At 43.2% G+C, this 18,220-nt stretch overlaps 1 protein-coding gene across 4 annotated transcripts in view; it reads right to left on the bottom strand.

The window, feature by feature from the left end:
- Nucleotides 1-18,220, bottom strand: part of TTC7B (tetratricopeptide repeat domain 7B) — a 128,382-nt gene that overhangs the window by 15,746 nt on the left and 94,416 nt on the right. For 2 of the 4 annotated variants that reach the window (XM_056851308.1, XM_056851305.1), the window contains 4 exons: nt 17,768-17,935; nt 14,594-14,644; nt 7,549-7,689; nt 3,870-4,072 (listed from right to left, as the gene is read on the bottom strand). In XM_056851308.1, the coding sequence (XP_056707286.1) occupies nt 3,870-4,072; nt 7,549-7,689; nt 14,594-14,644; nt 17,768-17,935 (563 nt within the window). The remainder of the gene's footprint in view (nt 1-3,869; nt 4,073-7,548; nt 7,690-14,593; nt 14,645-17,767; nt 17,936-18,220) is intronic. The other 2 variants (XM_056851303.1, XM_056851304.1) reach the window with 1 other exon arrangement.

The following is an 18,220-nucleotide window of genomic DNA, read 5'->3' as shown; positions in this document are numbered from 1 at the left end:
AAACTGCTAACCCTTCATATATCTACTCGGCCCCATGACTATTACAAGTCTTTTGATATGCTAAAGGCCGTTGTGCTTGGTAGTGATATACATTTGTTTGTTAACTTAAGGATATAAAAACTAGTCACCTTGAAGCATAATTTGATGACGGGAAAAGTGAGCTGTAAATATTTTAGTAAAAAATAAATGAGAAAAAGGATGAGAAAACATCCTAGTCAACATTACTGCTGTTATAATGAAAAGTAGTAGGAATATTAATCCTAGATATTAATATTCCTTATTCTGGGTGCTTGTGTGTCTGGCTCAGAGTCTTCAAGCAGAGTTCAGATGCAGACCTCCCCACCCTACCTTGTTGGTGAATTCTGAGCATGATGTAGCAGCAAGCAAGAAGCTTCACATCCAGAGGAAGTCAACCTCTGAAACCCAGTGCCAGGAGGCAATATCAGTCTCTATGCCCTGTTGTTGTTCCTCCAGAGGAACTGCTTGGCCACTGTGTGAGACAGGTTGCTAGACTAGATGGATCACTGGTCTGATCCAGCAGGGCTCTTTTTATGTTCTTAACCATGTTGCTCTACATTTTTTATGTACAGTAGTCTCTTTGGGCTTGTTTAGTGGTCTTCACCCTAACGTGGTTGGCCCAGGCTAGCCTGATCTCTTCAGATCTTGGAAGGCAAGCAGGGTTAGCCCTGGTTTTTTACTTGGATGGGAGACCACCAAGGGAGACAAGGGTTGTGATGCTGAGGCAAGCAATGGCAAACCACCTCTGCGTGTCTCTTGCCCTGAAAACCCCATGAGGGGTCGCCATAAGTCGACTGGGACTTGATGGCACTTTCCTCCACTAGTGGTCTTCAGCTCAGCCATAACACCTTCCTCTTTTTGCAGGCACTCTGTGAGCGGTCAAGGTGTCATCACTCAGTGGTTTTCAGAATACTATTTCCCCCCTTATTTTTAATTCAAAGACTATGCAGCACTCCCAGGAAATCCTAGAAAACACTTCCTGCAATACAAATGGTTTATGAATTTGATGAAAGGCTACCTGTGTCCATTACAAGGGGATTATGTAACACTAATGATGGCCACTGGCTTGGGTGCCTTTAACAGGGAATTAGACAGATTCATAAAGGATATGTCCATTAATTTCTATTAGCCATGATGGCTAAAAGTAACCTCTTTGTTTAAATGTAGTATACATTTGCATATACATTTGCTGTTGGCAACTTAAGGGGTACATTTTGGCCTCTTTACTCTGTATGTGGCCTTATAGGGATCTGGCTGGCCAGCATGGGAAACAGAATGCAAGACTCCAGTGAGTACTGGTCAGATCCAGAAGGATGGTTCTTATATTTAGCTATTGTTAGTTAAATGCTAATAGAATAAAGCAAGTGAAGAGACCTTAATCTAGAAAGACTCAAAGATGCATCTCAAGGTCTAGAACAGGAGTGTCGAACTCAATCGCTACGAGGGCCAGATATGACATAAATGACACTTGGTCGGGCCGGGCCATGCCTCGCAAGCACAGATTGAGTGTGTGTGTGTGGGCATGTGTGGCTGCCTCAGCTGGCTTGTGGGCCAGATAACAGCTCTCAAGGGGCCGGATCCGGCCCAGGGGCCTTACGTTTGGCACCCCTGGTCTAGACCTACCACAGAACAATTCTGTACAGCAAACTGTCTCATTTTGTTGGAAGAAACTCCTTTTAATGAGGAGAATGACAACATAGGTTTGCATAATATTTCAGAAAAATAAATCATAGCTCATTCATACTTATTGAAAATGAAATGCAGTTTTTAAAAACTTCCCTTTGACAACCGACAATTTGGACAGACGTCTGCTTTTTAATGATTAGATGTTTCCACTGCATTTGCAAGATTTAAGTTGGAAATGATACTTTCCAGGTTTGTTGGAGTACAAACAACAATTTGCATAGCAGGAGAAAGGTGGAGAACTTTAACACTTTGCAGTTTTCAAGTAGAGTTATAATTCACTGGACGCATCCCTAGGTGTGCAATGTTCAGTAATGCAGATTTTATTTTTTCCCCAAACTGCAGTTTGATGTCAAGCACAATAATTCAACCGGGTGGGGGAGGAACCATCCATTTGTTTCTAACAAGAGGAATGCATTAAAGGCTTTTGAGTACAGGAAAGGATTATTTGTATCACTTATCCAAATCAGTTTTTAAGCTAAGACTTCCGATATTTAAAACAACAACAACATTAACACCATAATTAAGGTCACAATCGCTGATTGAATTGTTGACCATGCACCGGAAAGATCATAGAGAAAGCAAGCCACGCATCTGCAATCTGATTCCCACATAATGCTTTCAACAGCTCGGGGCCAAAAATTAGGTGACTGCATCTGGGCGCATCCCATTCCATTGACAGATCCGACACACTCCAGACGAGGAAGGTGTGCGGGTACAAATGCCCCCCTCCCGCAGTCCCTTGCAACTTCCTTCTTTAAAGTGAGAATAGTTGATGTATAGTTATTTATAACTCTTCTCCTTGCCTTTCTCCCAAAAAGCAACCCAAAGTGACTTAAAATGCAGTTTAAAAAGTCACACAGCAAAAATAGATAATATCAAACAATCCAGATAAAACCTACTCTATACCTACTCCTCCAAAGCTCTCTTGCTTAACTGGACCATCTAAACTCTCCTGAAGACCAGGAGGACATGTGCCTTCCTGAATTCTTCAAGAAGCCCATGCCACAAATTAGGTGTCTCCATATAAACCCAATCATGTAGTGGCAGTTCTAATAACTCTGCAGAAAGGAACATAATGGAGGAACTGCTAAGAATACTGGAGTTGATGCACAGCCTTGTAGATGTCTTCTAGGTATTTCAGCTGCAGAGGGACCACAACACTTCCACTGAAGATTCCCTACTGCAAAACCTATGACACTCATGCAAGAAACTGCAAATAGCATCCCCTTCTCATAAGAACATAAGAAAGGCCCTCCTGGATCAGACCAAGGCCCATCAAGTCTAGCAGTCTGTTCACACAGTGGCCAACCAGGTGCCTCTAGGAAGCCACAAACAAGACGACTGCAGCAGCACCATCCTGCCTGTGTTCCACAGCACCTAATATAATAGGCATGCTCCTCTGATACTAGTTTCTTCCAGGAAGGAGGAAAAAATGCACCCCTTTGGCCAGGCTTCTCTGCAGATCTTGGGGGAAACTGGACAAGGAAACAAATATCTCCAAGTATTTTTTTTTAAAGAAAGAGGTTAATTCCCCAATCTCTTTTCATTGGAGTGCACAATGCAACAGTTTCATGTGAAGACAAGTGGAGGATGCAATTCTTCCCCCTTTCTAAACATACTCTTCTTAAGAAGGTAAGAGTGACTGTCCAACAATCATTTACTCCAGCATCCTGCTTCACACAGTGACCAAAAACAGATGCCCCCCGAAGGCCTATAAGTAGGCACAGAGGCCCAACATCACCTCGTGAGTTCAACGATAAGTACAAATTTGAACTCAGCTCTTTATGGCTAATCAGTCATAGTCTGAGGTATTGGTTTGGTTTCAATGGCTAAGCAGTGGGGTTGGACTAGAAATAATTAACCAACTAACAGAATAAATGTTTCGAAGTATAACTGGTGGTTACCTAAATCAGTAGCTTTTCCAGACCTTCAACCCACCTTGGACCACAGTGTGCATCATGGGTCCCCCTGTGAAGTGTTTATCTTTCACATTAATTTGCCTCTTCCTATGTATCTCTGCCCTCTCCTTCTCTCCAGAAGACAGTCATGATGCAACCCTTTTCTTCCCCATAATTGAAGCCCAGTTACTCGAGACTCCACGATCACTCTCTTCTGCTCAATCCAAGAGTTTATACTTCCAGCGACGGGGGATATTTTGGACTTACCAGTCTCTGCATACTTTTGACATGTGTTGGACTGATGGATAAGGCCTCTTCGTACCAACGTTTGGCTTCATCGATGTTCCCCCGGAGTTCTGCCACTTGACCTCTCATGTAGAGAACGTTGTGAGACATCGGAAAGAGGTTAGCAGCTTCCTGAGTACACGCTGTAGCTTCTGCAGGCTTCCCGATTCCTATGTATACTTCAGCTGTCAGGAAGAAGAGAGATTAACACATGCTTTTACCCAATTAAATTCCCATTTCTGCTTTTCACTGTTATATTTGTCTGTAAAAGAACCGAAAAATTGCCATGGTCCTTACAAAAAATAATACAAACAGGCCCTGTTCTATTCTACAGGGATATACACAAATACAGAATGCAGTCGTCATTGGTCAGCCACCCAAGGGGCCCAGCCAAGTCACTTGTGTTTCGCCAAGTCACTTCAACAGCTAGAAAAATAGAACCTCTTGGTTTGGTGCCTAATTTGGGCTGAAAGTATACCAGGCCACAGATTCTCTCCCCCGTCCCTGAACTTGGAACGTGAGGATTCAAAGTGCATCGAGACCAGTTCTAAGGGCATCTACTTAGAAGTTAGTCAATTTTATTCAATGGGGCTTACTCATTCCTAAGAAGTGCTCTTAGGACTACAGCCCTTGTGATGCAGTGGTTAGAGTACTAAGGAGATATTAAATCAAATCCCCAATCAGTCATGAAACACGCTGAATAAGATATCTCCCAAGGTTCTTGTCCTCAAGGACTTTTATTCAAGTTGCCTTTTGTTTTTCTAAAATACTTAAATTATGGCCCGTGATGCAATATTAAATGCTAATGCATTTTAAACAATAGCAGCTGAATTCAAAATAAGGCAACTCTTAAGGGGAACAATGCCTACCTAGCACGACTTTCCTCTTCAGGATATGAATTGTTTAAATGCTAATTTAAATAAATGTCAAAGAACAACTGATGGCATTTGCTAAATAGCACCTTTTGACTGATAAATTACACATTACGGTAGATGTTATGATTACACCCCTTGAGCTTCAACTAGCCATTGAAAAAGGACGAACTGACACAGACCATGTACCATGCATTGCTAAAATATGTTCAAGCTAACATGTTTTAAAATGGAAATATAATATGGTAGATTTAAACGTACAATATCTATAAAAATGAATCTATTACTCCGGTAGTACATTTGTATCACCTTCACCATGCAACTTGGCTAGACCCAGTGGCTGGCACCGCATACTGGGGTTTGGTGGCTGGCACTGCACAACTGGGCCATAGTTTTCCTGGGTAGAGGCTGTCAAGGGGAGGGAAGGAGGGAAAGCGGAAGACAGGGGGCAAATAAAGGTAGGCTGGCTGGTGGGTGGGTGGAAAGGAGGAAGCTGGAAAAGAGGAAAGGCTATGGGGGCTTTCAGGGAAGGGAAAGAGGAAATAGTGGGGGGAAGTAAAAATGAGATGCCCCTGCAAGTCCTTGGGGGTCCCCCATTTGTACCTTCAAACGTTCTACAGCATCTTTTGAAGATGCTACAGCCACTGCTAACTCTGGAGATGATACCCTGGGGAATCCATTTCATACACAAATGCAATACAAGTAGATACCTGTGTCCAGTTTAAACCCCCCCCCCCAATATCTTTTGTATAAGCAAGTTCCGTGCCTCTGCTTGTTCTACCAAGAATCCACTTTTCCTGCATGAAAATACATTCAGGAAAAAAGGATAACTTCTCGCCACTAGTTGCTTATGAATAATGGGAAACAACCTGCAGCTGAGAGGTCACATTGTGTGGCTTTATGTTTCCACTGTCAAGGCCTAGTTCAGGTTTGGAGCCTGTCCATTCTTTCCTTTCCCCCAAGATTTTTCCTATGTTGGAAGATGCAAATCCTTGCTTTTCTATCTAGATTTCAGTTGAAATATTCTGCCATATATGGCTGGGATTAGTTTGCTGATTTGCAGTGTTAAGGTATATATAAATGTGTGTGTATGATATTTTAATATGTACTGTAGTTACATAGGGTCTCACAGAATGTGCACTAATAGATTAATGTGATTCTCTGGTTTTACCGATGTTACTGATTTTCCCCTGATAGCGATTGACTTTTTAAACTGCCTTGTCTGCTGTGTATGTGTGTGTGCTGTTAAGTCACTGTTGACTTATGGCGACGCCATAGGGTTTTCAAGACAAGAGACATTCGGAGGTGGTTTGCCACTGCCTGCATCCACGTGGGCTCAGAGTGTTCCGTGAGAACTGTGACCAGCCCATGGTCACCCAGCAGGCTTCATGTGGAGGAGTGGGGAGTTGAGCCTGGTTCTCCAGATTAGAGTCCACTACTCTTAACCACTGCACCACTACACCATACTGGCTCTCCCCTTGTCTGTTAGAGATTTTTAAAAGCATCAGATACATTTACCATCAATTAACTAATTGAGAAAACAGATTAAGGCTACAAACTTAGGCATAAGTGCTTGGGAGCAAATAGTTTTTAAATAATTGAGGCTTATTTCCAAATATTATTATTGCTTAAATTTTAATTTTTTCCTCCCTCTATTATGCTCAGAGCAACGTACACAGTCTCCTATCTTCACAACCACCCTCTGAGGTAGATTAGGCTGGGAGATATCGATTGGCCCAGGGAGCTTCGCAGAATTATAACCTAAATCTCTGTGGTACTAATCTATGTACCTATAACCACAATGGTAGAAGATAAACAAAACTTTTAAGATAATCATGCTCAGACAGGGCTGCCTGAGCTAAAACAGATGAGCAGGAGCCCTGTATCTGAAGCTAGGCTGAATCAGGTCAGAGTGCAGGTAATGAATTGAATGTATGAGTGTTCCATTGCACAGAATAAGCCTAGAACATCCTCTCTGCTGTCCTCATTTTCTGTGTAAACTCGCTTTTATGCAGGTAAACAGTAGAACATGTGAGCCTTCACCCTGCAGGTTTAAAATGAAACAACGCAGCAACATACACATTTTGTGAGGCTTCTGTTTGTTTTAGCTCAAAGTGATTCATCATCTGATGTCTCAAAAAAGCATAGTCTGACTGAAGCAGCCCTTTACAGGGTCTGACAGCATACACAAATAGCCAACTCACCTGTGACCAAACAGCCTAGATTCTTATTTCCCCCCACTCTTGCCTGAGATGTAGTGCATGAGAAATCTAACCAAAATCTCTACCACACAACTAAAATAAAACACTGAAATAATAAAAAAAAAAACCTTCCCAGAAATATGTTACTGTTACCCCCATTGCTAGTCTGCAGGGAAAAAACCCACAATTTTAAAGGTTATCTTTCTGCATAAAGTTTACTGTTTGAATTATTCACCTTCCCCAATTGCACATTTCCATTATAATGCTAGATTAAAGTTCAGCAAAACACGGTCGGATTTAATTTCCAATGAATTACTTTTAAATGTCTGCGACTCAGCACAACTTGAGTAGTGGCTGGGAAGGGTGAAAAAAAGTCCACCTCCTGAGTACCAAATGCCATCCTCCCCTTGACCGCTGCTTCAGTTAATTAAACACACAATGTTCTTTGTCTTGAAATGTAACAAACCGCCACATTTCTGTCCTTAAAAGGCTCTGACAAACAGCCGCGTTCTGGCCTTCTGAATGAAACGATCACAGAATCCTGAAGCTAACGAGCAGGGATAGAAAACAGGGGCTGTTCCCACTCACCTGCATGAAGCCAGATCTGAGCTAGAGTCATCCAAGGATGCAAGGGGCCCTGCTTGGGAGTGCTACTCTGCAAGGAAGAGGCCACCTCAGACAGGGCCTGTTCCACTCTGGAGGCTGCGATTGAAGTGGCGTGAATCGAACCTGCGGAGGTAATAAAAAACGGTTGGCGTTAGTAAAGAACACACGAGCACCGCAAAACAATTAAAAATAAAAAAGAGGGTCACACATGCTATGTTCAATTCCTCATTCTTTACCCTTCACAATGTAAAAGTGTTACTAAAACCTAAAAATGTCTTAAGCAGGGGGTGTCGAACTCAATTATTATGAGGGCTGAATATGACATAAATGTCACTTCGTCAGGCAGGGCCATGCCTCGCCAGCCCCGATTTAGAGTGTCTGTGTGTGCGTGGGGGGGTTGCCTCGTGGGCCGGATAAGAGCTCTCAAGGGGCTGGATCCGGCCCACGGGCCTTATGTTTGACACCCCTGGTCTAAAGTTTCAGTGCTTTTGCTGATCATCACAATGTTAAGATTCACAACCCTACAATTTAAAAAGCCTATTTTACTATTGGCAGAAATGACTGATGAAAGTTGAGCAGCTGCCATGAATCACAAATAGCTTTTCTCTGTCACTCATAGGCATATACATTCCATATATACACACATGTAAGCAGTCAGACCCAAAGAGGTTTGTGATGATGCTATATGATGTAATTCCCCCCCCACACACACACACAACTTTGCTCTCCAATGCTCGTCATTGCTCCTCTTGGGGGGGGGGGAATGCAGCAATTAGAAGACTATTTTAAGGATAATAATAGATGGACTAAAATAAACTAAAATACATAGAAGAAATCTCAACACTTCCCTGAGCAGAAGCCAATTAAAGCTGCACAAATTGTAAAGATCACTTTAATCACCAATATTAACAACCGGAATGGACACTTTTTCCTAAACGGATTTTTTTACAGCAAAGAAAATCTGACCTGTAAATAAATCTACTCATTGCTTTAAAATGTAAAATATTCCAGATGATAATGCATGTAATGTGTTGGTTAAACATTTGCAGTTCTTCTTTGTTTTCCTATACTTTATTATTTTTAAAAGTATCTGGACTGTTTCTCTGTTCTAAAAGGAAATGCAAAGTGGTATAACATAAGCCACTGGTGCCTATCACAATATCTAGAAATATAGAAGTCTTGCTGCAGTTAAAGAGGTGCTTACTGAAATTTAAAATTAATCTGGCCCCAAAATGAACAACTGAAATATGTTACCAGGGATCATAATATTCACATATATGCATCAGAGTTGAACATTTCATAGAAGCTTCCAACTTCAATATCAAGAAGCTTTGGTCATCAGTTAATAAAGAGTAAAGCATTGAATGTATTTCCAAAACAAAACAAATTGAATATTTTGTGTCTTGCTGCAGTGGTACATGATCTACTCACATTCTAGTTTTTCTTTGACAGAAAATTAAGAACAGAGATCAAATGCATTAATCTTCTCTCTGAAATAATAATATTTCTATTGAAACTATTGCTTTATTAGCCACTCACGCATCCATTTACGGTTCTTAGCTCTTTTGGTCTGGTCGGGATCCTACGTCTTTAACAGCTGCATGTCAAGCTGAAATTTAGCAGACTGAAAACTTTTCCTGGCATGCAGAGGAGGAAAGCTTCATCAACAGAGTTTCAGCTCACCCCACAGCCGCTGTGGGCACAAGAGCTTTCTAAAAACAGTTCTGGATGAGTGGTTGGTTTTGATTCAAAAGATTAGCCAAAAGGTGCTGAATTGATTTCTTCTACACCTTCAATACAATCCCTTTTAGTTCCTTTCTGGATCCATCTTGCACTCTTACACCCTGGTCTTAAGATGTGTCTTCTCAGAAAGTAAACGTCTTCCGATCAGTGCGTGTAGGATGTGGGTGCAGGGGACCTGCCACTGTACTGAGACCACTGTATGCACATAGTTAAATTGTGGAACTCCCTGCCCAGGGATGTGATGCTGGCTGCCAACCTGGAAGGCTTTAAGAGGGGAGGGGACATGTTCATGGAAGAGAGGGCTGTTCATGGCTACTAGTCAAAATGGCTACTAGTCACAATGCATATCTATTCTCTCCAAGATCAGTGGAGAATGCCTGTTATATTAGGTGCTCTGGAACACAGGCAGGATGCTGCTGCTGCAGTTGTCTTGCTTGTGGGCTTCCTAGAGGCAGCTGGTTGGCCACTGTGTGAACAGACTGGCAGTCTTGATGGGCCTTGGTCTGATCCAGCATGGCTTTTCTTATGCTCTTATCTTCTTATGCTCATCACTGGCCCAGATCCAAAGAACTGCGGGAAGTGTTCCACACACTCAATGTAACTTTCTCAGTCAATTTCCTGCAGCAGCACACTGACCCCCCCCCCCGGTTCCTGGGGTCCAGGGACCCTATGGAACAGCGTGTGATGTGGGGCAGGGATCTGCAGCTTGGAGGGAGTGGAACCCAACATGCTCCCCATGTGCATGGAGAGGAGCCCTTCATGTGCACATGTGGCCTCTGTGGGGCCAAACCATGGTGTACTTAATGACTTCTTGTGTACTAACAAAACTATCAGAAGGGCAACTGCCTATGAAAGGACCTTTACATCTATTGGCACATATCATGATAATGAAAGTTAAGAGTACCCAGATTCCAACAAGCTGGTAAGCATTAACCATAACATCTGCTGGTGTGGCTGTACTGGATGTTAAGCAAAGGAAGTATGGGGAATGGGTGTTCCAGAAAGAAAAGCCACTGTGCAAATGGATAAGATCAACAACTGCCCATTCATGCACATTCTCGTAGGGCTGTCGATTTGGTTTGTCCCGAACCGGAAAACAGCTGAATTTCCCCCGTTTCCAAATTTGCCCATTTCGGGGGTTCGGCGAATAAATTCGGCAGATTCGTGGTCCCCCCCATGCCTTCACGGGGCTTCCATGAAGGCGCGGGGTGGGGGGGCTTTAAACAGATCTGCGCCTCCCGGAGGCGCAGATAGGTTTAAAGGGCCCACTGAAGGCGCGCAGGGGGCCCTTTAAATAGATCTGTGCCTCTCAGCTGGGAGGCACACATCTATTCCACCACCACCCCGCGCGCCGTCAGGGGGCTCCCCTGAAGGTGAGGGGGGGGCTTTAAATAGATCTGTGCCTCCCGGCCGGGAGGCACATATCTATTCCACCACCACCCCTGAAGGCGCCCGGAGGCGCAGATCGATTTAAAGGGCCCCCTGAAGGCGTGCAGGGGGCCCTTTAAATAGATCTGTGCCTCCCGGCTGGGAGGCACACATCTATTCCACCACCACCCCGCGCGCCTTCAGGGGGCTCCCCTGAAGGCGCGCGGGGGGGGGGGCTTTAAATAGATCTGTGCCTCCCGGCCGGGAGGCACAGATCTGTTCCACGCCCCCCTGAAGGCGCGCGGGGGCCCGAATTTTTCCCCGAACTCGGGATCTCACCCGAATTTCGGGGATCCGAAGTGGGGGAGTTCGGACTTCGGCACGGCCTGAATCAAAACGGGCCGAATTTTGCCGAATCTGAATTTTACCGAATTTTTTTCCCAACAGGCTCCCGAAGGGCCTGCCTCAGCAGGCCAGGAAGGCCCCAACCCTTCCGTCATTCAACGGGAGATGCAAAACAGAAATGTTCAGGAGGGCATTTTTATTAAGGAATCAGAACTGCAGTATAATGGGACAGCTCAGGAGGTTGCTTTTATGAAGGAATAGGATTGTAGCCTATTGCAATATTTATTGTATACATTACCTTCCTTTTGCTGCACTGCCTTCTTCCTTTGTAACCTACTTTCTGCATATCATACCTTAGAAAAGGTTTCTTTTCATTGTTTTCTAATTCTGTAACCCTAGTCCTACTGCCTTGTTTATTGGAGGCATTTGCTGTTTATATTTTATAACCCACTTTGAACCTCAGCAAGGAAGGCCGACTAAAAATGAAGTAAATAAATAAATTATAGTCTTCCCCAGCCAACCCCAAATGGGCTGACTGAAGATGTCTGCATTTGCAATCTAGAGTGACTGAAGCTCCTCCATTTCTCCAGGTCCCCCCCCCCATTTTCACCCCACCCATGTTGCTTTTGAAAAGCAAAAGTATCTATATCTTTTCCCGATACTCCATTATAATCTGTATTTTGGTGCAGCTTACAACAGCTCTCTGTCATCAGGACGAACTGTAAAAAGGTAAAGTGTCTGTGGTGGCAGACACGTTTGCAAATGTGCACACCACAGGCATCTCCCTCTCAACAGCACTCTTGTTGCAAAAGCAGCGCATTGTGGGAAATGTGCCTACGTCCTTGCAAAAATAGCAACACATAGGCTTGTCAGCCAGCTAACACTGCTCTGTATTCACCTTGTCATCATTTTCTCTGTAAAGGAGAGTTAAGCCACAACTGGCCAGCGAGAGCTGGGTGCCATGATGTTTACCTTTTTATCAGTTGGACTGAGGCAATCTTTGCCCCTCGCACAATTGCAGTTCTGTTCCCTAAAGGGATGAACTGCCATCGATGTTTTGCCCGTCGCTGAAGTCAAAAGGTTTTCTACTCCCAGGCATATAATACAGACTCAGAACAAGCTGAGGCAAGCATTGTCTAGTGGGTGGAGCAGGATCTGGAAGATCCAGGTTCAAATTCCCATTCTGACATCAAGGTTGCTGAGTAACCTTAGGCCAGTCACTTTCTTAGCCTAACTTACCTCACAGGGTTGTTGTGGAGATAAATTGGCGGTGGGGAGGACCATGTTGGCTGCTCTGAGCTTCTTGGAGGAAGGACAAGAGAACAATGCACTAGAAAGTTTATAGCTTGGTAAGACTTTGGACTGTAGCAATTCAAACTGTATGCCTTCCATACACAGAAAAGGTAGGTAGAAAGCAAGATCCCTGGGGAAAAGAGTTTGCCTTCTCTCCAACATATTAGTTTCCTATTTTTAAAGGTTTTTCCCCCCTACCCCTTTAGGAAGACTTTTAAAGAATAATGTACTTATCACTTATGAAATTCACTGCCCCAGGATCTGATGTCTGCTAGCTTAGGTGGATTTAACAGGGCATAATGGCAAATTGCATGAAGAAAAGGTAGCTATTGCGCCTGACAAGTAGCATAGCTCTGAATGCCGGTTGAAGGGGGGAAATTTTGGGCCTCCAAGGGCAAGTGAACTGCAGCTGTGGGAAACAGGAGGGCTATAGGGACCATTGACCTGATCCAGCAGGGCTCTTCGTAGGTTCATTTTCTCACACGAGTCCCTTAACCATAACACATTTCAGAATATCCATCCATGGCAAGATTGGCAAAGCCTGGTAATGAGTCTTTTATGCAGTTTGCACTTGAATTCCTATTCTAGCCAGAGAGTTTCTGCTATAACTTTTGGCATATTTGTCATTGAACTCTTCCACCAATACTTAAGGGGGGGAAATATGGAGTCAAAAGGCTCATTCTTGGAAATGACTAAGATCTAGATATTTTAACCATTGTTTCCTGGACTACAGCATTTACTGTCTCACAGTTTGTGTCGCTACAGATCTATTTGTGAAGAAGTACATGCCCAGGATTACTTAACCAACATAATGAAAGCTTCCATCAATTTAAGGTGAACTCGTGCTTTGTCTGAATGGCTTTATTTTACAATCACAATAGGCAACTGCCACAATTTGAACGACCAACAAAAGAAGCCAGTCATCACGACAAGGTGATGACCACATTTGTCAGCATTTTTGCTGGTATTTAGTCCAAGGAGGACTTCCATTTCTGAACAGTTGATAAACTGGACAATTTCAGCAAAGAAAAAAGAAGGCAATTAGCTGAATTCTTTCTACTTGGAGGCTTACGAAAAATATCCATGTCTTGTGTGGTGCATATACTTCTACTGCCCTGTAGGGTTTTTCCCCATTTACGATTGCCAAATGAATGATGAAATGGTTAAATCACATAACGCAAATCCTCATAGACTCACTCTCTCCTTGCTACAAAATGGAAACTTGCTTTTCAGTCAAATCTCATGAGAACAATGCATCTTAACTTCAGGAGAGGAAAGGAATGGAATTGAGCAAAAGCATGCAAGATGAAAACACACGTCAGATTCCGCATGCATGAACATCAAAATGTGTAGCATGCAGAGATCTGTATGCCGGTGCAAGCAAACACACTCTTTAGGAGAAGAGACAGTACTTTCTGCAGGACTAAACGAAAGAGCTATTTCCTTCTGAAAAATCTCCCAAGGCTTCGCTGGCATCTGCAACAACTCATCTGCCCCAATGCCTGCTTGTCAACATTTTGGGAAATGGATTACGTGTGTCAAGTATACGAAGCTTGGAGCTTTCTACTCGTTCAGGATAAGACCATTAAAGGGAAATTTTCCTTTGGTCCATAGGGTTGGTTCATGAAGCAACCATACCCCCTGCCGCCAAACATAGAACACCCCTATTATTTGGGTCAAAATCTATTTTGCCTTGAATTAGACTGTAAAAAGAAATACAAAGAACTAGACTAAAAATGTTAAGAACAGGGGTGCAATCAAATGTTCAGTACTGTAAAACGAGACTCTAGAAAAAGATAGTGTTTCATTTTCTTTTAATGTATTTTTTACTCTCCAATCTGCCATTGATCCTCCCTGTTATGTGAGCAAAGTGACGTACTATAGTGTAAGGGGGAGGAACAGCCCTGGGGGGAAAACCTTAGCAAGACAAATCAACGCAATGGTACACAGACGTGGCGGATTAAGAATTTCAAGTAACAAATATGAGAAATAAGCCCTATGTTGCCCAAACTCTTTTATTTGCAGCCCTCCAGAAGTTAATACTGCCTCTTAAAAAAACACAGTCTAGCGCTAGCGGAGCGCATCCAGATCTCGTAAGGATTACAGCCTCAAGGGGGGTGACCTGAAAGAGCGGCAGCTTTGTTTTGCACACACTGTCAAACCTCCAAGACGAATGGACAACATTTACATTCTGTGGTGAAAGGGGTGGGTGGAGTGGGGTTATTCTGACGTCTTTTAGAAAGTTAAGGAATACACCTGTATAGTAAATACTACTTACAAACTGAAAAAAGGGAGAAAAAACCATGAAAGTAAGCGTCTGGAGGATTGCCTTTAAACAACAGATCAAACCACAAATTAAAATCACAAAAGGATAAAAGAGCTATAAAAACAGAATTTACACAAAAAAAGCAAATACACTTCTGATAACCTTCAAACTGTAAGCCATTTTTCTTGATTTCCAAAAGGTATTGAAATGAGGTTGTTCAAATAGGCGAACTTTCAATGAGAATTTGGAAAAAAGGGTGTGCTCCATCCCTCTTGCTGTCATATTGAAACAGAACACAGAAAAATAACAGAGTATGCATATTTATAGGAAGAAAGCCATAGAGGAGGCGTACCGTTTTGTACTCGTATGAACTCAAAAAGAAGTGGGAAGCGGGGGGATCACATTATATGCAGATCACGCACAGGAGGGTCTATTCTTAGGTTAGGTGAAAGTCTGAAGTAGAAATTCTTGCAAAAACTTATCACAAACATTTCTCTCTTTGCTACTGTGGCTTTCATAGGAGGTGGAAAATTCACAGCCTATTGCGCTGTTCACATTTCGACAACTTCTCATTATTCATCCCGATGGAGTTCCAAGTGAGTCACAGCCCTCACCGAGGGCAAACAATTTAATACTACATGGGCCACACTACATTACAGTCATATGCTTGACAGAGGTTCAGTTTTGAAAAGGAAATTGTCTACAGCACTTCCCCCGACTAATCAAACTGTGTTAATGTTTTTCAAAGCAGAAGCCCATCTTCAATTTTCTAAGCCTTTGTGGGGGCAAAGGAAGTTTCCACAAGTTCAAAGCAGCATCAAACTTTTAATTAATAACTCAACTTAGAGGGAATCATGTGGGCATTCATTCCGGGGTTTCTACCAACACTGGATTCTGACGGTGACCTGTCGGAGGCCTAAATACAAACTACATATTCGAGAAATTTTGTGCCGAATAGGGTAACAGAATTCTGAAGTGTACTATTTCAGCCTGCAGGGGAGATATATCACAATAAAATGAACTTCCCTACAAGCTGTCAATGTACACCGGACAGAGAAAAGTTTCATGTAGATTTCTCCCAGGTATGTCACTTTCCTACATGCAAATCTTCTGCATTCGTGAACATTCAAAAATATGACCGCCAGCCTGCAGTGTGATGGGGGCAATCCAGATTTTGTGCCATCTTAACCTAGCACCTCATTCTGCATAGGGGACAGATGTTTTTTAAACAGGTACACTGTTCTTAACAGGTCATGGTGAAGAACCAGGATGACAAAAAGCCCTAAACATACAAGTGGGAACAGAGTGAGCGTTAATACAAAAGCTACCCTTTCAGAGAGTTTTTGAAATGGGATCTGACTGCATTGTGACCTGATTAATTCACACCCCTTTGTTATTTATTTTCTAGCACCTGTGCCTCAAATTCTGTGCCAGAGACAAGGACAGATTTTTTTTACTAACACAGCACCACCCAACTGTATAGAGTAAGCCAAAATACAGAATAAAGAATAAAATGTGTCTTTCCTGAATCCAGTCTAAAATGATATTTGTTTGCCAATTCTGCTCGATAAAGGCTCTAAGATAACAAACCTAGTAAGTATTATAAAGATACTGGACATAACTTCAATAATGAAGATAATGCATTTTGCCACAAGCAGCATAATTAAAGCAACATTAATTGATACCCCCCCAGTACATCATTGACAAACTGGGGTCAAGAAGACGGAAATCCCACTTGCATACTACACTAACAGCCAATTTTCTGAGGACTACTTCAAACATTACGTTGAGGCAAACACGTGTGGGAAGACGAGTTAACATGGCAGGGTAAGGGGACCAAGCTCATCCCATGTTCAAGGCCTCATACCCTGAGATAAGATTAATTTTATTCATTAATTTTGATTTTTATCCTGCCCTCAATCCCCGGTCAAGAGTGGGCTCAGGGTCCTTCTCCTTCTTCCCGTTCCAGGACTTCTGACAGCTGAGCTGGCCCAAACTGCAAGGTGCACATGTTCTCTGGCCTTCCCTGGCTCCTCGCAAGATACCCAAGTCTCCTACAGCCCCGTGGCAACTGGGGGAGGGGGCAGTCACTCTCCTATCTAACCCAGCAATGCTACAATCTGACTGCCCTGCTGCCAAGGAGACCAGCCTCATGGTCTTTCATGTGGATCTTCTGTCCTTGTCTGCCACAGTGACAACTGCTTAGTTGGATCAGACTGCTCCATGGTTTCTTTAATCTAGGGGCAAAACTCTCAGGGCGAAAACGTATGGTTGCTTTAGCCTCCTTTATTCCCTGTTTCAGCCAGGATTCAGCCAGGATCGAATGCATGCGTTTTCGCAGAACATGCGTTCGATCCTGGCTGAAACAGGGAATAAAGGAGCGACCATGCGTTTTCACCCTCAGAGAGCATGCATGCCATAACATGTACTTGACAGGGGACTGTACACCGCTTGCACCTGAACAGCTCACACACGTTTTTTAGGGGTACCTCCAAAACTGCAATGGGATCCCCTACAATGCAATCCCATCCAAAGTCACTTCAATCTAATCCCACTAGTTGGAGCAACTGTGCATAGGATTGCCCTGCTAAAAAAAATAATGGCCCTCAGATATGGCAGCCAGGATTAGATGCAAGGCTCCTGAAGCTGGCGTAATCCTACAGCTTCCTTGGTTATTTATTATTAATTACCTTATTTAAAATAGTTATTTATTGTGTTGCATGGCGCCAATACCAGGAATACATCCCAGTGCAACAGACTGTTGATACCGCTGTGCTAACACAGCTGCTGCTGCCCCAGAGATGATATTGCAGGGGTTCCTTATGGCGCTGTGATCTTAAGGAGGCAATGGAGCCCCCTAGTGGTCCTCTTAAGTAGAAATTCATGGGCCTTTCTGGTTGGCTGGAGCTGTGAGCCTCATTTCACTGCACGGCCACTTAAAACTATCTGTGTTGAGTAACGTGGAGACGGAATACGGGAGCCTACAGCCCTGGAACTTCCAAATGTTTTAACTAAGCCATGAAAAATTAATCAAATATATATAAACAGGTAGGTGGAGCTCCCACCAAAACACCCAGGTGTTCAAGAACAGTTCCGTGCAAAGAGTGCTTAGCAGTTCCAGAGATTATCAGAAGCACAAACAGAGAGCAAACTAACACGCCTATCAGAAAGAGGAAATCGGTTTACAGAGTGGAGGTTCGCAGGGCCCAGGAACGTGGTCACAATATGGATTGGTTGCATAGGGCCAGACAAAGGTATCAGTTTTGGGATGAGGGTGAGGAGACTGAGGAGACATAAACAGGTGGAGAGGAGATTCTGTTCTTGAGAGAGGTGAAGATGTGGAGGAATCAGAAGCTAAAAGAGTGAAAGAGAAAAAAATATATAAAGAAAATGCCAGGAACAGGATTTGAATTGATTAATGGATGCCAAGAAAGGGGGGGGATGATGTAAATACGGATGCAACAGTTTAACCACAACCCCCTCCCCCAAATTTCTCCCGAGAACCACTTCAAATGACAGCTTTCTTGTATACATTAAAAATGCACATAGTATAAAATGTTTACTGAGAATTCTGGGGGTACAAAACTAGTTTCAATCATATCAATTTATTTTGGGAAGGAAGCAGCTTACACAAAACAT

This window comes from Euleptes europaea, chromosome 6 (genome assembly GCF_029931775.1).
Source record: "Euleptes europaea isolate rEulEur1 chromosome 6, rEulEur1.hap1, whole genome shotgun sequence".
Lineage (NCBI taxonomy): Eukaryota > Metazoa > Chordata > Lepidosauria > Squamata > Sphaerodactylidae > Euleptes > Euleptes europaea.
The sequence above is the reverse complement of the archived record's forward strand: the minus strand, read 5'-3'. Positions and strand labels throughout refer to the sequence as shown.